The sequence below is a fragment of the Talaromyces proteolyticus genome, assembly GCF_021365285.1.
Source record: "Talaromyces proteolyticus strain PMI_201 chromosome Unknown BGW36scaffold_4, whole genome shotgun sequence".
Lineage (NCBI taxonomy): Eukaryota > Fungi > Ascomycota > Eurotiomycetes > Eurotiales > Trichocomaceae > Talaromyces > Talaromyces proteolyticus.
Window position 1 is genome coordinate 12,627 of NW_025764280.1, and position 24,135 is coordinate 36,761.

A 24,135-nucleotide genomic window follows, 5' to 3' on the forward strand; every position below is an offset into this window, starting at 1 on the left:
TATATTTATATTTCTTTTATTTAATTTCTCTCTTAATCATTATTGAGCTTAATTCAAAGTCAGAGATATTAAATATCTTAAGAAGCTTTGATTCATCATTTTTATTTAGATTAATATATTATTAGATACTGTTTGATATATATAATATCTAAATATATAATATCTAGTTATTTTAATCATTCTTATTAATTAATATAATAAAGGTTTTATAAATGTTGTTAGATGATATTATATATAGCTTTATATATTTAATTTATTTAAAAATCAGTTAAAATACTATAAAGTTATTTAAATAGTGTGTTTGTGTAACACCCCTATTCGAATGTACAGAGATTGGTGTTGATTCTATATAGTGCACGTGACGCAGATATTAGTGAGTCATATATCTAGATATATTGCTTATAAACATTAGGCCAAATCTTTATAATAAAAGAGGGTAGCGAATAGCTATCTATATATAGAGCATATATTAATAAAACCTTATTCAATATAGAAATCAATATATTTATACTCTATCAATTCTAGTCTTTATAATTTATTTATTTTTATATTAAAAAAGATCTATTTATATTAATTATTATATTTAAATATTGACTTTAATCTTATTTAATTTATCTAAATCCTTTATCTTAAGTTAATAATTTAATTAATATATTTATTATTAAAGAAAGATCTATTAAAACTTAAAAAATAAAAGATAATAAGATTGAATAAAATAATTTTATAATTATATATCTAGCTAATATTATTAAAAATATAATTAAATAATTAATTAAATTTAAATAAAATTTTAAAAAATATATATTAAATGAATTATTTATTATAATATTTAAATAATTAGATTAATTAAAAGTAGATCATATAATTTAAAAAATATAATAAGTGAAATAACTATATATTAAAATTCTTCTTTAAAAAACTAAGATACTAAAAAGTACTCTAAATAATGACTTTTTAGAATAAAAAGAATAATTTATAAGAATAGAATTGATTTTTTAAGAATTATTAAATATTCTAAATATAGATTAAAAAAGACTCTATATAGAGATATATAATAATAATAAGCTTTTAAAGATAGATCTTTCAATTTTTAAAAGGAAATTATACTATAAATAATAGATATTTAAAATCATCTAAATATATATTTTTAAAAAAACTATTAATTCTTTAATAAAAAGAATATCTATAAATAAAAGATTTTAATAATTGTTAATACTTTTAAAAATAATATATTAAAAAAGTAGATTATCTATTAAAAAAATAATATAAAACTTAAAAATATAATATAGAAATAATTCTAAAAGTTTATAATAAACTTAATTAAATTTATAATTTTAATTTAATAAAAAATAAATTCTAAATTTCTAATAACTTAATAATAAAAGAATTAAATAGTAACTAAATTTAATATTATCTTTTATAAATAAAAGAACTATTTAGATTAGTAGTATATTAAATTTTAAAAATAAATATATTTTTATAATAAAATTCTTTTAATAATTTATAAAGAACTAGATAAATATTTAAATATTTTAAAGAATTATAAAGATTTTATACTCTATATTTAAATCATTAAAAATAGTATATTAGAAAGATAAATAGCTCTAAAATAAAATAAAAAAAAGAATAAATTATCTAAATAAAGATATAATTTATTAAATTATAATATAAACTCAAAGCTAATATAAAAAAGTAATATAAAAAAAAATATCTCTTTTAGATTAAAAATATCTCTTTTAGATTAAAAAGATTTTTAAAGTAATAAAAATTTTATAAAAAATTTAAAAGAAAGAATACTAATCTAAAAAAAAAAAATTTCAAATATAATTACTATTATAGAAAAAAGTATTTAAAAGATAAATATTAAACTAAAAATCTATATCTAAGACTAAAATATTAGAAATAATTTTTTAAATTAACACTATTAATTATTATAATATTAGATATTTATAGAAGTTAAAGTAAAATAAAGCTCTATATTAGAATATATATATATATAAAGATAATAAAAGAGATGTAATAAATATTAATTCTAATAGATAATAATATATAAAAGAATTTTATAAGCTAAGAATAAGCTATAAAACATTTATATTATAATATTAGAGACACAGTTTAAACATAAGCAATTAACAGCTATATAATTAGTATCTTTAATAAAACACTATTAAACATTATTATCTGTAATTTAAAAGATAGAATAAAGTCTTTTATATAAACATTTAATATTATAAATATAAAGAAATATAACTTTATACTAAGAATATTCTAATATAAAGAGATAAATCTAAATATTCAATATATAATCAAACAGTGATATTATTATTAACATAATTCAAATAATAAAGATTCTATACACTACTATTATATTTTAAAAAGTAAGATCTAAAAGTAGAATAACTATATTTATAAAAGATTAAAAAAATTAAAATTAGAGTACTAATTAATAATAAAATCTATAATTTTTTTTTATTAAGATTAATTTAAGAGCTTTTTAATATTTCTTTAAGAATCTATTTATATTAATTAATAGTTTTAATTCAGTAATTATAGTAATATTTTCTTACTAAATATATAAGAAAATAAGATAATAATATTATATATTAATATAATTAATAAATCTATATCTAATACTTAGTAATATATTAAAAAAGCTTTATTTTATATATTTTTAATTAAATTAAATTAGTTCATTTAGAATAATATTAAGATATATTTATTCTATATTAAAAAAATTAAATTATTAATTCTAATTAGATTTTTATTTTTTGTTTTTTTTAACTTATTTTTATTTCTATAATATGTATTTAAATATAATATATTTTTTAAATTTTCTTTTTCTTTCTTTATTTTTACTTTTTTTTATAACTCTTTAGATTGATTTAGTCTTGTCAAGTTTGTTAAACTTAGTCTTATTTATGGTGAGACAGTGGATAGACAGGAGCCAATCCAATGGCAAAGAATTAGAAGCAGCCCTGCCTCCAATTGCCGATAGGGTACAGGATTGGAGGCCTCTGGCGACAGTAAACGTATATTTGAGGTGCTTGATTTTGCTACAGTAGATACTTCCTTCAAACTATGGGTATTCCTAATTCCTATAACTCGAAGTTCTAGAAACATGTTAATGTTGACCTTTCTTATTCAGCATCAATGCGTTCGATAATTATCATATCGATAGCTCTAAAAATGTGAAAATTGCTGCCTGGCACTGGTACCAGCTTCAGACAGTATATAACACCACAAAAGAGCAGCAGGCATATCTTATGAACCACACCGCCACAACCTCATTATTTAGCCCCCTTGTTTCTCAGATAGAATATCTAAAGACAAATAACCCTGACGTCCAGTTTGTACTGAGCGGAACTGGATCTGGAATCCAGAGCTCCATCAAACTTCAGGCAGACTTTGGTGCGTCCCTCTGGTGCATAGATTTCCAGCTTTATAGCTTGACGCAAGGTGTTGCTCGGGTTGATGCTACGCACCGTCCGGCAGCTCCTCATACTTACTGGGTACCAGACGCCTCTGCCGGAGACACAAACCCTGGACCACAGACACGTGGCGTCTGGTACGCCCTGCCGTTTATTGCAGACTTTATCGAAAAGAACCCTGGAAAAGTTGTAGAGGTGAATCTGGGATCGGACGTGCTCATGGCATATGCAATGTACGACGAATCTACAAGCCAGTTGTCCAAACTCGCTTTGATCAATCTACGCACCTGGATCAAAGGAGGAAATACCGGCAATAGAGGGACAGAAAAAGTGACGTTCGCGGTCAGCTCTGATAAAAGTACCTACAAGGTGCAACGTCTTGTGTCTGCGGCTGGTGCTCAGGCAATGGGTTTTGATTATGCCGGTCCTACAGAGAATATCACCTGGGCTGGTGAGCAATGGAGCTACTCGATCGATCAAGGTCAAGGCCACCTGGTAGCTGGTGTTCCGACAGAGGTAACTCACACCGTGGTAAATGGCGAGGTGACGATTGAAGTATCGGACAGTGAAGCAGTTCTCATTACTTTTTGAAGGAGTGTACATATTAGCCTTTTTAGTGCTATTCATTAAAATTTCAAGTTGAATACTATATAGATATTACTCATAGAGTTCGTACTAATTTCTTAAAAAATTAAAATTGAAATCTATCTTAATATTGAAAGCTTCCAAGTCCTCAAATCCCATTCAGTCATTCGAAATGGGCGGTGGGTTATGCCTGGACCTCATAGTGATCAAATGCCGCGATCCGCGACTGCGACGCCCCGCACTGGAATTATTTGGGAGGGTGCCGCGAGTGCATGCGTTTCATGGGGGTTTGCCAGGGCCATGTTAGGAGCAAAGGTGATCGAACTAGAAGAAGCAGAAGAGGAAGAAAAAGGCTCTTCAAAGTGTGGTGATAACGGGCATGGCCACGACTTTCTTTCAGTACCACCAGGCTGTCCAACTGAGTCACACCGAATCAAAGAAATATATCTCAAACAAGAACTTCAAGATGATGGATCCGTCAGTATATGCTTGCACTATAGCAAAAACAAGTGAGATCCGAAGGTTGGTCAGTGGCATCCTCTTGTGTAAGTACTACCTGTTTATCAAGGGTCATCCGCCACTGAATCGCAGCAGTTACTTTACAATCTAGGGAAAGAATGTATTGACAACGTTTTGGGATCGTCTTTCAGTCAGAGATTGGTTTATGGGGTATGATTTACAAATAGAGTGTGAAGAAAGGTTTTATTCAATCGATCTAGAATACACAAATATCAATGAAGGAATGCCGGAAGCCCATTGATAAGCCCATGATCTGGTAAATACAATCCAGAACCAGCCAATGAAAGAACAGGCTGTATAGCGGCATTGTTCTTCAGTGCAATCTAATAGTAGTAGTGACAGCCGAGTCAATAACCAAACTTGTCCCATTAATGTAGCTCGCTGCAGGACTGCATAAAAAGGCAATAGCATCTGACACTTCTTCGCATTTGGCTGCTCGTTTGATCGGCACAACTGCAGCTATCTCGGCTTGAACTTGAGGATTCTTTTGCAACTCTATATCTAGTAGTGGAGTTTGCACCCAGGTTGGGCACACGGCGTTGCAGCGAATTCCCTCACTGGCGTGATCCATGGCTAGTTGAATCATTTAGCTCTATGCACGCACATATCTCTAGTTTGAAATGTCCTCACCTGCCATCTTCGTCAAGGCCATATCGGCATGCTTGGAGACCGTATAGCACATCTTCCCAGGAAGTCCCGCAAATGAATTGGCGGAAGCAAGGTTAACAATGGCTCCACGTCCAATGTCTCTCTCGCCACTCCGGCTCTTGAACATTTTAGGCTGCTGTCTGCGCATTGCGGCAGTTTGGGCCCGGATACACAACATGAGGCCCTTGGTATTTACATCTATCACCCTGTTGAAATTATCGATATCTGTGTCGGCAACTGGGGTATGAACTCCGTTGTCAATCTTTTTCCTAGTCGTTAGCACTACTACAGGCATGGGTGTCTGTTTGTCTGCGACTCACCCCGGCGCTATTGACACAATAGTCGATGCGACCAAATTCACGAACCACAAAGTCAACCATGTTCTGGACTTCGTCTGCTTTGGTGACGTCGGCTTTGATACTCGCTGTTCTATAGTTTTTGTTCGAGGCGTATTGCTTGCTTTCCTCTGCCGTAGAGACAGCGCTTTCTTCGTTCAAATCGGCAAATACAATGACCTCGGCGCCGGCTTCGGCGAGTGAGAAACCAGCCTGTTGGCCAATTCCTCTACCACCCTGTTTTTGTGTTAGGTAAAGCGGTGCAACTGGATATAATAGTTTTAGAGAAGGGGTTCTCATACGCCAACTACGAGAGCGATTCCGTCGAGTCTCGTGCTAGATATCATATTGAAGTCCGCCTAGGGTAGTAGCTAGGGCTGGTTTTCAAATTTTCAAATTTTGGTGCAAAATTATTGCAGTTGTAAGGCAAATCTTGCTTTTTTTATAAACAAAAATACATGTAGTGATCTACTAAGAAAAAGGCTGACGTCGGCACGTCTTTTATACTTGATCAAAAGTGGAGACACCAACAAAGACAATACCAGATAATTTCAGTTTGCGCAGATATTTGTTTGTACTTGAATGCTGACCGTTAAGAAATCGTTTATTTGTCCCAAAGAGGAAACGTGTATAATGGTGAAGCGGGTCTAATCGAAAGATGACCAATTAGCTTTCTCAAAACCGTCTATTTGTCCAGAGTAGGAATAGTAGTGCCACATTATGATATCAATGCATCCACAACCAAACTTCTTCGTTTCTCCTCTTTCTTAGTTGAAAAAGTCGAATTGGCCAACAAAGACAGGCATTTCTCTAACGCGACCAATGGGGGAAGGTGATATGACCCTCGACTCCATGGCCTATAAGCGGACCAAGCGGTTTCACATGCGTAGTCGTACCGGATGTGTCACCTGCAGGCAGCGCCATGTTCGATGCGACGAGAATTTCCCCACATGGTAGGTTATCTAGATTTTGATCTACAAAAAATAAGACCCCAGCAGAACGAAATGCTTAATTGGATCAACTGGTAAAAAAGTTTTGAACTGATAGTGCCAAATAGTGCCAACTGCACCATTAGCAGAAAATCGTGCACCTGGGCACACGCCAATGTCCCACTGCGTGATCGGCGAGCAACGAAGTATCCCGGAGAGCAGGCACCATGGACTATTCAGAGCTCTTCGACAAGCCAGTCGTCGTCCGAGTCCATCTCCTCGGTATTTAATTCAGCCTGGCCGAAGAGAGTGACACCTTCGTCATCTGTCAAGCTTGCGCTTGGAGAAGCTCTTGATCCATTTGATACCATGCATATTAAAATGCCATTTAAGTCAAAAGAACTTTTTCATTACTGTGAGTTTTTAAAAAGAAATCAGCAGCAGGCCCCCAAAGTCTTATACATTGTGTGCCTAACGATAGTTGATTAGTCTATCATTCGGCTTCTTCCTTTAACAATGTATCAGGAACTCAAAAATTGTCTGTTTATAATTCCACTACTCAATAGACATGGTAAACTGATATTCAATGGGACTACTTAGTGTCACGGCAAATATGCACGACCCATACGTTCTTCGAAACACACTTCTTATTGCTGGACTCCATTATGCCTGGAACTTTGGAGATCTGTCGTCTTTTGACTCGACGTTTTTATTTCACAAGGTCCAGAGCATTCGTACCATCAACACGTGGATTGAAAATAATACGTCGTCAAGCCTAACGCTCTGTTTGAGGCACATTGCCACTTTATGTGTGGTAGAAGTATGGACGCCGCCATCACCGTCACACTTCATCAAAATATTAAGTTGTTTATAGTGCTGCCTTGGCAATTTTGTGACCGCAGAAACACACTTGAATGGTCTTATGCTCCTTTTGGACACAAAGGAAGCCAATGGAACGATTCCGCGCACTCCAAAGGAGAATCTGGAACACGAATTTGCTGAACGGTACCTGATAATGTAAGCACAGTTTCAATATTTTTTTAATTGTCAGGTGGAACTAATACTCTCAACAAACTTATAGGGCTTTCAATCTTATCCACAGCTTGAAAAGCCGCTTTGTTGACTATATGGATTCAACTCCAATCCTAGCCCCATCTAGCAGACACATGGAACCTAAAGAAGTTGCTAACCTCATCCATCAATGGCATATACAGGAGGCCACGGGGATTTCGGCCCGACTTAGGGCGATGAACATGTTCCCTTCCTTTTTAAGTCCCATCTCCGCAGCGGTTCAGATGCAACCGAGTGAAGTCCAGCCTATTCTTTGTTGTATGCGGGAAATTACAGACACGTTTGATTTGCGTTACACTAAACTCTATGCTGGTACGGAAAATGCTTCGCCTTACTATCTATGGGCTTCTAGTGGCCCATCAAAGCTACTATTTTCTGTAATCGATGCTCACATAAGCTCGATCACGGAACATCCCTATGACCATAATCCAGGATCCTCGCAGGATCTCAAGTCCTCCTGGTCCAGCATCTGCATCGCCGTGGGGCTGTACCTGACCAGCGTGCTCGGCATTTGGAATCAAGGTTACCCTGCTGAGAATCGTCTCATGTGCTATGTCCTACGCATATTAAGGCAGGATCTAGAAGATAATTTTGCCGATGCTACGAAGAAAGGCACAACTGCACAGGATTTGTGGTTCTGGAAAGCATTTCTTGGAGCATTGAGTTTGGCTCATGTCGATTCCCTGATTGAAATCAGGGTGAGCTATACAAGGCTTCTGGATCTTGTACCAGATTTCAATCATTATATCCGAACTTGGGCTAGAAATGAGGGAGTTATTATGTGGCATCATGCGAGAGAGAGATTGCAGAATGTCGTTTTCCCTACACACTGTCAGCGCGAGACTCTCGCGAAGACAGTGTGGAATCAGGCATTGGCGGAATCAACAACCTCCACATCAAATAAAGATTAAAAAATATATCCTGTACAAAGTTGAACAACATGAATAGTCATCACGCTCTTAGCATCCTGTGAACCGATAGTGCTTTCTTAAGAGGCGTCAAGAGCGGCATTTGGCTGCCACTTCGTATCATAATAGTAATATTTTAAAAATGTAATATCTACGCACAGATGCGATGAAAAAAAGATGACGGTATGAAAGCCACCTGAAAGTGTTGACATCATTCATATGTTCGAAGCTGCTAGGCAGTCCTCAATGCTGGCTAGGCAGAACCGGAAACACGTACAGATACCGGATGTGAGATCTTTCAAGTTTTCTCGAACCATCAACTCCAAAAAATTTCCACCTTAATCCCAAGACGGAATTATTAATATTCAACGTTATTCCTCCTAACCCTTTTTAAACAGTAGGTGCTCTCGCCTGTAACCACGGCCGAAACCTCTCTGCAAGTAGGTAGCACTTACTTCTGCAATAAACACCTAGTCTGCTATTGTTTCTCAAGATTTATCATTTTTTTCTCCCACGATGACTGACACCTTTTCTCGTGTGCCCCTTGAAATTTGACTTATGATCCTGCAGAACGTGCGGGACTTGCCGTCGCTTTACAAGTTCATATGTTCATCTTCGCAAGTTAAGGATGCATTTGACTTCGACCCTGCGCGTATTTTAGACGAAGTTATTGATCGCTCAATACCGCATTTCAAGCATTTAGCTCGCATGATTAGCATCATGGGCACGCTTAACATCCAAAATGGTCCTGATATCCAATCATCAGACCTATCATCCCAACCGACTTTCACTGCGTTGATCGATAAATTCAAATCTCTACCAAAAAAAGTGCTTAGAACTGCTCTACCGTCATATGCATTTGCTACTAACACGCTGGGTCCTCGCTATCTATTGCTAACAGCTTACCGCATCGAACATCTCTTCCATATCTGTTTCGTCACTCTTCTTCAAAACATCCATGAGCTGATTTTCGAAAGTGGGCCGGGCCCAGATCGTAAAAGCTCTCGGCCTGGGATTTTCTTTGAACCTGCAGCTTGGTGGTCTCCATCATAGGTTGAGAGAGTTCGTATTGAACAGGCACTCTGGAAGCTATTTATTTACTGGAATACTCATCTATTTTTAGTATTTTGATGGTTTCAGGTATTCTTGATGTTTCCTGCCTTTACCTCATTTGTGTGTCGTACCTGCACGAATTTTGGATCATATTATTGGCTGTTCCGGTGATGGATTTGACCAGTCGTCACAATATTATCTAAAAGAGTAAACCTTAATTTGATGAACTTGTGAAGTGGTATCGGCCCGGAAATTTTACCACTACATATTTTACCTTCGCACCTAACAGGGGAACAGATATAGAGAATATATATGAACTAGGGTGTAAGTAATCTCAGGAGCAACTCCGCGCCTACTAGGCAGTCGATTGGTGCCTTCGGAGGTAGCTGATGGATTATCAGCTGATAGGTTACACAACATACTACGTCAACCGTTGGAGAATAATAAGCAGTTGTTATATCACGTTGAGCTTCTAGGGTATGCCAAGAGTAGTTAATGCTATTGCCTTTTACAGCCCGCTTCAAGCAATCGTTAGATTTGCTAGTTTAACACACCCACCTCAGTATATAGTTTATCTAGTCTATCATCCGATCAGCTAGGACATTTAAAAGAGGAAGCACTAGGTGGCCTATAACATGATAATAAAAACAATATGGTTGCTAAGTTTTATGATACTCAAAAATGACTAAAAATACCTTTGATTCTGTAAAAGTATCATATATTACTTATAATAATTAAATACATAGAGAGAAGAGTGGTATTTTTATTCTATTAAATCTATTAAAGTGCTTAATAAGATTTATATATAATATGATAATAGTTAAACTAAAATAAAGTAGTTTTAAATTTTGCATAGAATTAGTATAATTAATTTAATAATAGATTAAGAGCATATATCTTCTGATTGAATTTTTTAGTTTAATAATCTAATATTTATTACGGGATGGCCTTAAAATCTTTATAAATATAAACTGAATTTAGATGTCCTTTAGATATCTATAATATCTTATTTTATATCTATATAATTACCAATATGTCTATAGAGTATATAAAACTCTATTTTATAAAATTAAGATAATGATTAAGATGTTTAATATTCATCATTTTTACAGTAAGCTCGGGATTAAAATAATTTAATAATTCAGTAGTTCAAACCTTGAATCAGACTATATTCTATATTCTAAAATAGATATTGATAATATAATCTTATATAAAAAAGATATATATATATATCCATTAACCAGATAGTAAAGCTAATAAAAGATATCTAATTATATCATATACTCCTCTAGATACTTTAAAATTAATATAGTTTTATTGACTAGCTTAACTAGGCTGTCATTTAGTTCGGTTCGGACTGAACCAAAACCAATCTGAAACCCGAATGGTCCAGTTCTGATCCTATATACAGTGAACCAAAGCAATTCAATTTATCAAGTCTAAAACTATATGGTTTTTTGAGACCTATTTAAGTCTAATTTAATTTAAATTTTTGATTTAGTTTTATCTAAATATCTGAATACTAGTGGATTTCTATTAATAATATTAATATATTTAGAGTTAATCTTAATTCTTTATAATTATTATTGATTATATAATCATTTCTAAAATAGCTTTTTATAAATTAAATTTATATTTTTTAAATTAGGATTTTATTTTAGATATTTTTATAAATATTATAATAAATTCTTAATATTTAGATTATAATTTAAGAATTATCTAGATAGTAATAATATCTTTTCTATTTTTTATTTATATTTTTAGATTATATCATATAGTTATAATTAATGATTAATCTATTTATTAGAGAAAATATATATATATATTTCTATATCTATTTTATAGTATTTATTATTATCTATCTATATTTTTAGTATATTTTAACAATTAAATAGAAAATTATAATTTGAATAATTAATTTTAATTTTTATATTATTTATCTATCTAATTCACTAAAATTTAAAGAGATTTTAATATATTTTTAAGAATAAAATCTAACTATAGTTAAAAATTCTTTAATATAATTTGATTATCTAAATAAAAACTAGATTAGACTTAAATTAATTTAATTATAATTAGTAATTCTTCTTTAATATAATTTAGTTTCAGTTTAAAGAGTTAGAATTATTCAATTTTTAGTTCTGATTCCAATATTAGGGACCAAACTGAACCGACCCACTTTTGGGTTTAGTTCAGAAACTTAGGACCAGAACCGAACCAAATGACAGCCTAATCTATTAAATTTGCTAAAATTTAAAAAGATTTTAATCTATTTTTAAGAATAAAATTTAACTATAGTTAAAAATTCTTTAATATAATTTAATTATCTAAATAAAAATCAGTTTAGACTTATATTAATTTAATTATAATTAGTAATTCTTCTTTAATATAGTTTAGTTTCAGTTTAAAGAGCTAGAATTATTCAGTTTTTAATTTTAATTTCAATATTAAAGACTAAACCGAATTGATCTACTTTTAGATTTAATTCAGAAACTTAGGACTAGAATTAAACCAAATAATAGCCTAATCTTAATATTAATAATAATTAGATTTAATCTTAAACTAAAAGTAATATAACACTGTAAATACTTTTATAAATATTATTTTAAATAGTAAGATTTATATATAAATACCATTAGAATATCAAATTCTAGAAATAATTTATTATTTATAATAATATAAAGCTATCTTTTATATAATATATTTATAAAAATTCTATATAAATTAATATTAAAGAGTAATCTAATAGAAATATCTAATTCTTTTTAAATAGCTTATTTAGAAAGCTATTTTAATACTTTATAATAATAATTATATAAAAAAATAGAAATATATAATATTTAATTACTATTTAAAATAATAATTTAAGAAAATATATTATATAAAAGATATCTAATATAATTAAACTAATTTCAAATTTTTAAAATTCTTTAGATTAAGATTATTTAGAATTATTAATTTTAATCTATATGTTAATCTTAAATTTAGAAATTCTTTAGATTAAGATTATTTAGAGTTATTAATTTCAATCTATTAAATATTTTAAATAAATATACTAATCTTAAATTTTAAAAATTTCTTATTATTATTCTTATAGATAATATTTCTATAGGTCTTAATAGCACCTTTCCTAATTAAGCTTAGTGCCAGATAACTTTTGTATAGACATCTATCAGGATTCCACGCAAACTAGTATTAGGTGTTAGAATTCATAGAGTATGTATCACTAACTCTTTTATATTCTTTGAGAAAATTGTTATATTAATATATAAATTTAGGTATTTAATATCTATAAAATTCTATTTAATTATATTAAAGATAAGAAAGCTTTTATTAATAAAAAAGAAAGTAGGTAGAATAATCTATTTATATCTATATTTATTACTATCTAAAATAAACTAAAGTCTTACTATCAGTTAATCTATTTTTTTATAATATATTCTTTACTATTATTATTATTTTAGATTTTAAAAAAAAGCTATTAACATTTATAATAAAGATATAAATTAATAATAAATAAGATTAAATAAATTTATATTACTAAAATTTTATATTTATATTTATTTATTATAAAAATTTTTATTTAATCTTTTAAATTACATTATATAGATTTAATAATTCATTTAATTTATTAAATTATATTCTATAATGTTCAAAGTATTATTAAATTTAATTTAATATAAAGATTTCTATTTTATATTCTATTATAGAATTTTAAAATATTAAAGATCTATATAAATTAGAATTATATCTATTGAAATATATATATAAAATTAATATTATATTTAAATAAAAATTAATTATAGCTTTATTTTATTAGTTTTTTATTTTTTAAAAAAAATTCTTATTAATTCTTTATTCTTAAATTAGTTATTTATAACATTTTTATAATATCTCTAAATAGAGTTAAAATAGAATCTTTATTTAATATAAATAAAAATATTTATTATTATTATTATAATTAGTTTTTAATAAATATAATTAAAATTATTATATTTTAATTATATATTAATAATCTTTATATTATTAAATCTCTTGAATTTTTAAAAGAAATTAATATGAAAATTAATCTATTATAAAAACTAGATTATTTTAATATCTTTCAGTTAAAAATTACTTTTCTTTTAAAATATCTTAATATAATAGATAAAAATTTTAATTTTAATAAAGACTCTATAAGAAATTTATTATAATTTATTAATATTATTAAAGAAAATATATTAGTATTTAGATATTTAGATAAAATTAAATTAAAAATCTAAATTAAATTAGATTTAAATAGATTTTAAAAAACTATATAATCCTGGACTTAGTAAATTGAACCACTTCAATTCACTGTATATAGGACCAGAACTAGACCATTCAGATTTCAGTTCGGTTTTATTTCAGTCCAAACCAAACCAAATAACAGCCTAATCTAAAGAATAAATCTATAAAGATAAAAAAATTTAATAAGAAATATTCTAATAAGCTTTTTAATAAGATGCTTAAAGAGGCTTTAGAAAGAAGGATAATAGAGCTAGATAATCTATTACTAACAGACAATATCTATTTATATAGCTTTTAAAAAAGAATCTAAGACTCTACTAGTTTAAAAAAATTTCTAAATTGCTTGATATAGATAAGCAGCTTAGAATAATAAAAAAATTAGATTAACTATAATATTTAAAACTAATTAAAAATAACAGTATAAAAGATTAGAGGCTTAGGCCCTTAATAGACCCCTAGAAGCCCTAATAATATGTAACCTTCATAGCTTATAGCTAGGTAAGGTTGTAAAACTTGAATAATTAATAAATAATAATAATATAGACTGCAAAGATTTGGAATAGCACCAAATAGCGCGCCTTAACGCCATATTACAAAACCAACATATACAAAGCTAAGAACAGATTAGAATATTTTAAACTACTTTAAAATAAACGCCTATTAAAACAATTAATACCATAGCTAACCAGTTACTATAATTAAATATAGCTTATTTGCTACTTATATAGAATTATATCTTATTTTTATCTCTATCCTTTAATAATCTTTATACCTCGTTACTAGTTACCCCTAAGGAACCTCTGTGTGGTTCAACACATCGTATCGCTCCTCAACACAACCAGTGAAAACTAGAGTGGGTCCCGGTGCGTGACACGCCAACACTAAGCCAAAAACTATAGAATCTCTTACTATAACGGTTATATTATTAGTATTTTGGGCCCTAGTACCGAATTCATGCAGGTAAACGTAATCACTAATCTTAGTGCTACCCCAAAATCTTTGCAGCGCCACTGTACGGAGGTGGGCATAAAAGGTCGTGAGAATATGGCGCCCGCTAATTTCTTTAGTTGTTATTTTTGAGTTTTATCAATACACTTTACCATAAATTCTTTTATAAAACATTATATAATGACTAATAAAAATAAAATATAATATATTAATTTTACATTTATCCATAAGAAGGTTATTTAATATATGATTAAGCTAGTAAAATACTAGATAATATATTCAATAGTAAGGCTAGTATATTATTAGATTTAGCACTTCTCACGACTTTTTGTGCCCACCTCAGTACTAATGGTTAGTTTAATAGTTCCACGTCTTACTCTTTCCTGTTGTCTCCAGTAAGTTGTCTTGTTTTGCCCCACATCTTCTCTAGTCTGTGTGGAGGGAATGGGGTTACAGCTGGATGTAGTACCCAACAAATAAGACTAGTTCAAGATAGGTATATTCTGCGATCTATATATAATATCTATAATATTCCCTAAGAAAGTATATACGCTCACAGGTTCTAGTACCATAATATTTGCATTAGATCGTCTCTAACACATTTCACCCGTGAACTGGTCAGACCCCTGAGCAGGCCACCCTTCGCCGGAGTTTATAATATATTCGTCAGTCGGAACTACGTTGATTTAATATACTGTCAATTCATATTCTGAGGCAATCATGGACTACATTTCGCTCAACCAATCTGACCCAGAAGAACCAAGCGAGGTTAAGTTTATCTCGCCCTGGCCGCTATGGTTCCGAAACACAGTCATTTCGCTCCTCGCCCTCTATGGTTTCTTCAGCTTGATTATGCTGTGCTATACCACTCTCGATTTAAAAGCATCACCTGATCCTTGTTTCTGTGGTAAAACCCCTGCCGATGCTCTTCAGAATGGCTGCAAGTTTGATCCCTTCACTCTAACTTGGGTCCCGGATGCATGCCGCGATGATGACCTTATTGACGAGTTTAATGCACTCGGCGCACTATACAACCATTCCTGGCAATTCTATACCTGGCCAACACATGACCGGCTAGTAACCCTTGATGAGGTCTCTATGATGGCTGAAGTGGCAAGTACAAAACATGACAACCGTTCTATAGTGACAACTACTATAGACTGGCATCATACACACTGTTTATATCTCTGGCGCAAACTATACCGCTCACGCTATACTAAACGGGTCATGGAGAAGCGGTATGATGAAGAGCATCATCAGAAACATTGTGTCGAGAGCCTTCTTGAATGGATCCGCTCTCAGTCACCGGCTGAGCAGCTGTTGGCAGGGTCAGTAATCGACTTGTACGATTGATTTATACCAATCCAAATCATAAACTACTTGCAGTGAGACGATATGCTACATATACTTCATGTATTTTATAGGAAGTGGACGATGCTTTAAAGCTCTCGCTGTGCCGTCTTGGCTTATTAGACCTTGTAGTAGATCTGGTCAATTTCTATTGGAGCTTCCATATCTTTTTCACTCCCACTGATAGCAGTTCTTGATTTTGAATAAAAATGCTTATTAGTCCTGCTAAAAGTCCTTGTTTCTGAACAAAGACCTACGGCTTTCCTCACTGAGGTGATGTGTAGGCCTTGACAATTCCCATGGGACCTTTTTGAAGTCACTCCCATTTCCCATGTCTGTACTCCCATGGAAGTTCCATCGCTGTCTTACTCCCGCCCATGGGAGTTCCCAATTTCCCAATGGGAATTACAGCTACTTGTTCCTGGAAGAACTAGTTATACGGTTTTAATTTTGACTGGTGGTCAGTTTACCCTCTTGATTGGTTTGGATGTTCAACCATGTAAGCTAATCAAGTCCTAGGTAGTACCAATATCCAACATTACCAGTATGCAAGCTAGCGCTCCACAATAATACACCGCTACAATATTGTATTGTAAATATTCAGAGAATGAACCATTCAACTTTCTGTCTCCTGCCCAAACGGCCATGCTCTCCCCTCGCCCCTCAGCTGACGCGTCCCCTCCGGCACCCTATTGATTAATTGCCACTCCTCATTCGTCACGTTGACCTGATGGTCTAGCTTCCACTGCAGTAGCGAGTCAAAGTCGCGGCATTGATGGTTGATGCTGAAATCCGCCATCGGGCCGCGTATACCCTCGACATAGTTGAAGGTGATAACGCTAACATCTGCGTGGCAGAGGATAAACTGCAGTAATGCATACTGGCAATGGAGATTGTGTCCGCCACGAGTAAAATGAACTTTTCCTGCTGCTTTATGAGCATTCTGAGCATGCTCATCAGCTGCTTTATTGTAGTAGTCTGGATATGCTGCCATCCGTAGCTCATTTAGACAATGCAGCTGGTGGAAAACATCAAGTAAGCCCATGTACGCATCCTCACCATAGCCGTATTCCTTCGGCCAGGGCCACTGCTCAGCTGGGTCACGGCCCATCCGGACCAGCTCCTCGCGACGGATCACCAGTGCATGAGTGTCAGAGATGCGCTCCCAGGCAGCGTCGACCTCAGGACTGGGTGGGAGCTGGAAGATGGAGGGGGGGTTTTGTGGCCAAAAAGAGTTGTTGGACTTGATTGTCCTGAGCGGCATATCGAGGTGATCGAACACGGGTGCTAATTGTCATAACATGAGATGTTACTTAGTATAATATATCGCTCATATCAGATTCGGGTAGGGTTACAGTAAGTCGATGTGGCTTTTAATAAGCTATTGTTCACATTATGCGACAGGTAGTAGACATGGCGAACAGACCACAGCGAGATGGTCAGAGAAAGGCAGAAGAAGCCAATGTTGAATGGTAGAAAACGGGAGGTGATATAACTTTGGCCTTGGACAGAGGACACAGAATGGTCGTCTCCCTGTTCCTCCTTTGCTAACTGCTGATACGCTGTGAAGGGCATTTTCGTAATCATAATCGACATCAATGTTAAAGAAAAGATGAGAGTGAAGATCATAAAGTGAAAATGGCTTTTTCGTGTATGTGTAGATTACTGGAAAAAATCACTATATTTAGGAACGCTAGATCCCTAAAGGAATTATGGCACTAATCCAGGCTAATAGTATTACTCCCTGTATCTAGTGAGTAGTGTATTTCCAATAACCCTTGCCCCCCACCTCCGTATACTCTATAGAAAAGACACTGTTGTTGAAAGAAAGAGATAAGACATCACGCTAGGCCCAGTATAGCAGCCACCTTAAGTTTCGACTTTCCAGGCGGGTATTCTTGCTGAAAGTCTGTGTTAATATCGAGCGTTATCTAGACGAGATTTGGAAGAGGTATATTGGCTCTAGATTGAAGATCTTGTCAATGACTAGACCCGAGCTCTGTGGATTCTAGCATCATTGGGGTTCTCGGAAAATACTTACCTAGATATCTACAACATAATCACTAGCACGGGAATGGATTGAGTGTTAGAAATGTGAATTAGTTGAGGCTTTATGCGCCGCTGCTAAAAAAGCCAGTAATGAATGGAGAAAGATATGATGAGACTAATCACAAAGGAGGATAGTTGGTCACCTTGGTAGGATGTATGTTTATCTATCCCTGCTTAGTATACGCTATAGATTAGATTGAGACCAGCTAGCTGACGCGATAATACCAAATACCGGCCTACTTGAAAACCTGCGAGCCTATAAGAAAAGAAAATTGAGGTTGCCAACACAAAGTTGATGTTACACTGCCATGTAACCCTGACCCAATACATTACGATATCTATAGACCGAAAGAAAAACATACTGACTCGGTCTCTACGTCGTCCTAGCATGCATGCTGACTGTTCTGAAGACATAAATAGCTGTTCTTCTCTCGTCTAGGAAATTTATTGCAACTTACCAGAGACTTAGACCGATTTCTTCTTGAAAATGCGCTTCTCTTCCATCCTCTATGTGGCAGCTATTGTCGGCTTTGCGGTTGCCTTTCCCACCTCTGGCCTTCAGGCACGTGAGAGCGATGAGTATATTGGTGCTGGTGGTGAGTAACATTTATATAATCTAGAACTATGCTAAGATCCTAGTAGGAGTTGCTATTCTGAATGGTGTTGAGCTACCTGCTAAACGCGAGAGCGATGGGTATGTTGGTGCTGGTGGTGAGTAAACAACTATATAATCTAGAACTATGCTAAGATCCTAGTAGGAGTTGCTATTCTAAATGGTGTTGAGCTACCTGCTAAACGCGAGAGCGATGGGTATGTTGGTGCTGGTGGTGAGTAAACAACTATATAATCTAGAACTATGCTAAGATCCTAGTAGGAGTTGCTATTCTGAATGGTGTTGAGCTACCTGCTAAGCGCGAGGAAAAGTAACAGTGCTGAGCTGCCTGACCGTCATTAGATGATAGCTATGTAGATGGATATGATTATGATTGAAGAATCAAATACTTATGAATTGTGTAACACTACATTGTCCTCAATAAATATCAGATAGTCGCCGCTGATGTGCCAATTGCCAGAAGAATCAGAACGTCGCAGCCAGTAGATTAAGTAACTTAGATGACTGCTTTCCCTGGCTGCCGCAGACTCATTATCTTTAACGAAGGAATTTTCCGTCATAGTGTTGGTGGTCTTTCAGCTTTTACTTCTTTTACTCCTTTTCTTTTCTTCGCAGATGGCCCATCCAACCCCGTATAATCTACACGGCCTCGTTTCTCGATGTATGAAAGTACCTGATAAGATCCACGTAGTTCGTCCGCAGGCGCTTAAGGAATCAAACCATTTTTCTGTGCTAGACCAGCTGGGACGCTTTCTATTCCCGCTTTAAGGCGGGTTTCTCGGACTTGAATATTTCTTAGTACTCACTACTCTCCCCGCTGGTCTCTGAGAATATGTTCCCTGATTGGCTTGTGGCTGTGATCACTGATCTCACAGTGTCAGTAACTCGCAAATCTTCTGTGTGATCAACATTTGAATTACTTCTTCCATAGTTCTGTTCTGTAACCCCTATCACTTATTCTGGTGAGTGCGAAATTATATGGAAAATTATATTTGGCGCTCCCTTCCCATTAAATGGCGCCATCTTCTGGTTATTTGGCGCCTCCTCTAAATGTGGCTAGGCTGGTATGCGTATACTGTTAGATGATATGGGACAATTTTGGAAGGCTCCGATTGGACATCGAGTCGACTTCGACTAGTTGGATTTTTGACCAATTATATGAAAACACTTGTAAAAGGAGGGGTTTGAAATCTTCAAAACTGAGGACATCCCCCTTAGTAAAGGAACGGTCTAAATAGCCCCCCCTTATAGCTATTTGGCCCTCTCTAAAGGCTAAATGGCCCTCCCTCCACATTGGGTTAGCGCACCTTCCTCAAATATTGCATTGTATAATGCTAGAAATATTATCATTATTAGATATTTCTATGAATATTTTGTGCCTAACTGTATTAAAGACCTTCAATACTAACTGATATTTATTCTTTTGCTGAGATATAGAAATGATTGTGCTTTCCTTGTGTCATAGCACAGTTAAGTAGGAAATATACAATTCGACAAGTGATATAAAATTTCTTAGCAAATATATTTTATTAAGTATTTAAAATTGAGTTAGAGACCTCTCTGAAATATAATCTAGGTGTCTATTAGGAAGAATAATAGTTCCATCCTATCAATATTTCTTTATATTTTTTTACTAATCTGATCGTGGTGTCTATATCATTATTGATCTTGTCTTTAATAATCTCGAACTGTGATAGATCACTGATAATAATATTGTTATTTATACGCTACCTCTTTTGCTTCCTTATATAGCCCTTAGACATACATTCTGATAGCTCTTTGACAAACAAGTGTAGATTGAGGGCTATGCTATTTATAGATCTCTCAAAAAGTTGATGCTTATAAAAGTCTTTTAATTGAAAGAATATACTTTAATTCAGCCGCTTATAAACTTTATGAACATATAGAATTCCTATTGAATTAGAGCAGATCTTCATATATAGATTAAGAATAAAAGAAGTTTTATTGTTATTGTATTTCTTTTGATATGCTGTCTGCAGTCTACGAACTGTTATACAATTGCATCCATTTTTAATAGCATATGAATGAGAATTCTAACACTAGTCGAAATATTAGCTAAAGAAACTTTTTAGGTTAAAAAGCTACTTACCGCGCTAATTCAGCTTAATATTCTTCCTATTAATAGTGAAGGATGGCAGAAATATGATAGAGGACCTTGTCTAGATTATTAATTAAGCTTCGAATAACATCTTTAATCACTAGATAGGCTCTTTCAACGCGAGATGTAACTGTATTATTAAAGTGAAAAACATGATTGGTCCATACAGTGATAATTGTAAGGCTCCTTGGCACTGCCAACCTCTAAATGCCAAAAAGTAATACTGAGGTAATTGGGCCATTGCCCAATTCCAGGGTTGGCACGCTTATAAGCCTCTGTGAGCCTGCAGCGCTCTCGCTGCTGCCAGGCCTCACAATAATCACAATGCTGTACTTTAAGAGCCATATATAGGCTGTCATTTGGTTCGGTTCGAACCGAACCAAAACCGATCTGAAACCCGAATGGTCCGGTTCTGGTCCTATATACAGTGAACCGATATGGTTCGATTCACTAAGTTCAGAACCATATGGTTTTTTAAGGCCCATTTAAGTCTAATTCAGTTTAGATTTTTAATTCAGTTTTATCTGAATATCTGAATACTAATAGATTTCTATTAATAATACTGAAATATTTAGGATTAATCTTAATTCTTTATAATTATTATTGATTATATAATTGTTTCTAAAACAGCTTTTCATAAATTAAATTCTTATTTTTTAAATTAAGATTTTGTTTTAGATATTTTTATAAATATTATAATAAATTCTTAATATTTAAATTATAATCTAAGAATTATCTAAATAATAATAATAATATCTTTTCTATTTTTTATTTATATTTTTTAGATTATATTATACAATTAATCTATCTATTAAAAAAAATATATATATATATTTCTATATCTATTTTATAATATTTATTATTATCTATTTATTTTTTAAGTATATTTCAATAATTAAATAGAAAATTATAATTTAAATAATTAATTTTAATTTTTATATTATTTATCTATTAAATTCATTAAAATTTAGAAAGATTTTAATATATTTTTAAAAATAAAATCTAATTATAATTAAAAATTCTTTAATATAATTTAATTATTTGAATAAAAACTGGACTAGACTTAAACTAATCTAATTATAATTAGTAATTCTTTTTTAGCGTAATTTAGTTTCAATTTAAAGAGCTAGAATTATTTAGTTTTCAGTTCTGGTTTCAATATTAAAGATCAAACCGAACCGACCCACTTTTGGGTTTGGTCCAGAAACTCAGGACCAGAACCGAACCAAATGACAGCCTAGTCACGTGGCACATGCCGCACTAACCCCCAGCCCTAGCCGCCTTAACCGCCTGAGGCACCCAAGATGCCAAGCCGGCCGTTACATCTTTAGTCGGAACATTGCCGATTCGAAAGCTTGCTTTCCTAGTCGGTCATGGATAAAGTCGACCCACATGATCGATCCCAGTATTTCCCGTGCTAGGTGCCATGAGTTGATACTGACACGAAGTAGAGCCTTGTCAAGCAAGACACGCAGCCTGCCTGCTAAAGGTGTCTCCTCACATCCCACCACAAGTGAGAAGATCGTGAACCAAAGTAAAAGAGCTATTGGAAGCTCAATGTCTGTAAGTCCAAGCAGCCCAAACAAGGCGTTATTATAGAGATGCAAAAGATGATCGTAAGGCTGTTCTATAAAATGCCGTTGTATGAAAAGGGTTGAAGAAAAGGTTAACAGGCCAATTCGAATCATCTCTTGTACAGGATCGCCCTCAAAAGACAGATTGGTAAGTCGGTAAAGAATGGAAATCATCATCTCATTATAGATGTCCGGTGAGAGCTTACGTGTCGTCTGATAGGCAAGATTACTAATGCAAGAGAAATCATGAAGGTCTCTGAACGCGTTATGTAGTCTTGTATCAACAGTAGTCTCCAGGAAGGCACGTACTGTGGCGTCATGAGGCTGGTGGCTACAATTAATTAGGCCCCGGTGAGCGATAAAGCACGTCCAAGGGAATCCTTTAAGGAGACGTGGTCGGTGTCCAGACAGCAAAGCATACGACAGATCGGCCCTAGCAATCGTGTTAGTAGTATACTTATATGAAATGAGTGTACAAGTCTGAACCTGGGGAATAGAGAGCTAAGACCCACCTGCAGACTTTGAACTGTATATTATTGTGTGTATTTAGCGCTTTAACTCCACCTCTCAGGTTGACAATCTTGTCTAGGCCATTGATATGGGTTGCTACAGTGGCAAAGTCTTTAGTAAGCTCTGCAACCGACGCCAGGAAAAAAACAACCATGATTGTTGAATCAGATGTCGCAAGTGTCTTGTCAGACGCATCAAGCCGGGCCTGAAGATGTTGCAAGGTTTGGGCATAATGGAAGCGGGCAAGGCGGCTTAATTGGTTATGCAATGCCCCTTCTACAAAAGCCCGAACCAAGAACATCATCGAATGGAGGCAGCATACGTCACTGATCATATACGGAAACCAACCCCTCTCTACCAAATGGATATCAAGGCAAACCTCGTAAGGGTATGCCCCACGCTTATCGAGGTCAATTACTGCCAATCACTTTAGTCTGATGCCATTCCACAGGTCAAGGAGGAAGAAGAGAAGTGGCAGCGCGTACATCTTACCAGGTCCTGAATCATGTAAGACTCGACTCCTGACGGCAGTTGTAGTCCAGAAAAATCTGAGCCCACCCGCCTAGGATATGATACTGATATGGCGGGCTCTGGGGCCGAGGGGTTCTCGAGTACAGTTCGTTTGAGCGACCCAAGCTCACGATCGGGACATATCCAAGAACGTAGCTGAGGGGCCCGCTGGCGTGTTACAGCCGCTCTTGTCGCATGGCTCCTGATGGCCTTGCGGTCATACTCATCCAGGGTGCGGATAGGCGTGGAGACGATAAAATGAAGCCCAGCGGTGTCTGTTATGAACACCCCAGCTTAGCCTCAAACAAAACAGAGAAAATAATTTGAAGTAGAGCAGCCACAGTTACCACAGTAGATAAGCTGGTGGCACAAGATACCTAAAAATAGTTGCTCATTTACTCACACTGGGGATTTGCCATCGCACTATCACACACAGAAATGAATCATCAGGCGATCGAAAGTGTTGAGGAGGCTTGACAAGAAGGGGTCATGGGACGTAGTGTAGCATTGATCAGGTGCGCGAACAGAACGATATCACGGATGGAGACTGAGATGAAAGGAGGTATGTAGTGTTGTGTTGCGTGTTGGATGACGAGGAGTTTTAGTGGATGCCGAGGGATGGATCCAGTTAAAATCGTACGTTTGTGGCATGGACCATCAGAGAAAAGGTTGCCAAGATAGCGTGGCATCCTGTTTCAGGCTAGTGCATCTATATGC

At 33.9% G+C, this 24,135-nt stretch overlaps 8 protein-coding genes across 8 annotated transcripts; 5 read left to right on the top strand and 3 right to left on the bottom strand.

The window, feature by feature from the left end:
- Window positions 1–3,263: 3,263 nt before the first annotated feature.
- Window positions 3,264–4,019, top strand: BGW36DRAFT_424921 (uncharacterized protein; the record flags this gene model as incomplete). Its single annotated transcript, XM_046220039.1, has 1 exon — window positions 3,264–4,019. One exon carries the CDS (start codon window positions 3,264–3,266, stop codon window positions 4,017–4,019), a length of 756 nt encoding a protein of 251 aa, XP_046073787.1.
- A 678-nt stretch (window positions 4,020–4,697) lies between these two features.
- BGW36DRAFT_337318 (oxidoreductase) lies at window positions 4,698–5,966 on the bottom strand. The gene is made up of 4 exons (XM_046212988.1): window positions 5,818–5,966; window positions 5,501–5,752; window positions 5,163–5,442; window positions 4,698–5,105 (listed from the first exon to the last, which is right to left on the bottom strand). Exons 1-4 carry the CDS (start codon window positions 5,860–5,862, stop codon window positions 4,846–4,848), a joined length of 837 nt encoding a protein of 278 aa, XP_046073788.1. The 5' UTR covers window positions 5,863–5,966; the 3' UTR covers window positions 4,698–4,845.
- A 1,064-nt stretch (window positions 5,967–7,030) lies between these two features.
- BGW36DRAFT_356759 (uncharacterized protein) lies at window positions 7,031–8,426 on the top strand (the record flags this gene model as incomplete). The annotated part of the gene is made up of 3 exons (XM_046213812.1): window positions 7,031–7,264; window positions 7,319–7,461; window positions 7,526–8,426. The coding sequence occupies 3 exons, from the start codon at window positions 7,031–7,033 to the stop codon at window positions 8,424–8,426; spliced, it is 1,278 nt and encodes a 425-aa protein (XP_046073789.1).
- Window positions 8,427–8,981: 555 nt separating this feature from the next.
- On the top strand, window positions 8,982–9,476 carry BGW36DRAFT_356760 (uncharacterized protein; the record flags this gene model as incomplete). Its single annotated transcript, XM_046213813.1, has 1 exon — window positions 8,982–9,476. One exon carries the CDS (start codon window positions 8,982–8,984, stop codon window positions 9,474–9,476), a length of 495 nt encoding a protein of 164 aa, XP_046073790.1.
- Window positions 9,477–15,515: 6,039 nt separating this feature from the next.
- BGW36DRAFT_256512 (uncharacterized protein) lies at window positions 15,516–15,890 on the top strand (the record flags this gene model as incomplete). Its single annotated transcript, XM_046210027.1, has 1 exon — window positions 15,516–15,890. A coding segment is annotated over one exon (375 nt), but the record flags the coding sequence as incomplete, so codon positions are not given.
- Window positions 15,891–16,659: 769 nt separating this feature from the next.
- On the bottom strand, window positions 16,660–17,618 carry BGW36DRAFT_424925 (uncharacterized protein; the record flags this gene model as incomplete). The annotated part of the gene is made up of 2 exons (XM_046220040.1): window positions 16,660–17,330; window positions 17,399–17,618. 2 exons carry the CDS (start codon window positions 17,616–17,618, stop codon window positions 16,660–16,662), a joined length of 891 nt encoding a protein of 296 aa, XP_046073792.1.
- Window positions 17,619–18,579: 961 nt separating this feature from the next.
- Window positions 18,580–19,019, top strand: BGW36DRAFT_356763 (uncharacterized protein; the record flags this gene model as incomplete). The annotated part of the gene is made up of 4 exons (XM_046213814.1): window positions 18,580–18,688; window positions 18,732–18,803; window positions 18,848–18,919; window positions 18,964–19,019. 4 exons carry the CDS (start codon window positions 18,580–18,582, stop codon window positions 19,017–19,019), a joined length of 309 nt encoding a protein of 102 aa, XP_046073793.1.
- Window positions 19,020–21,808: 2,789 nt separating this feature from the next.
- BGW36DRAFT_373329 (uncharacterized protein) lies at window positions 21,809–24,039 on the bottom strand. The gene is made up of 4 exons (XM_046215574.1): window positions 23,822–24,039; window positions 23,394–23,693; window positions 22,911–23,325; window positions 21,809–22,831 (listed from the first exon to the last, which is right to left on the bottom strand). Exons 1-4 carry the CDS (start codon window positions 23,835–23,837, stop codon window positions 22,144–22,146), a joined length of 1,419 nt encoding a protein of 472 aa, XP_046073794.1. The 5' UTR covers window positions 23,838–24,039; the 3' UTR covers window positions 21,809–22,143.
- Between the last annotated feature and the right edge of the window lie 96 nt (window positions 24,040–24,135).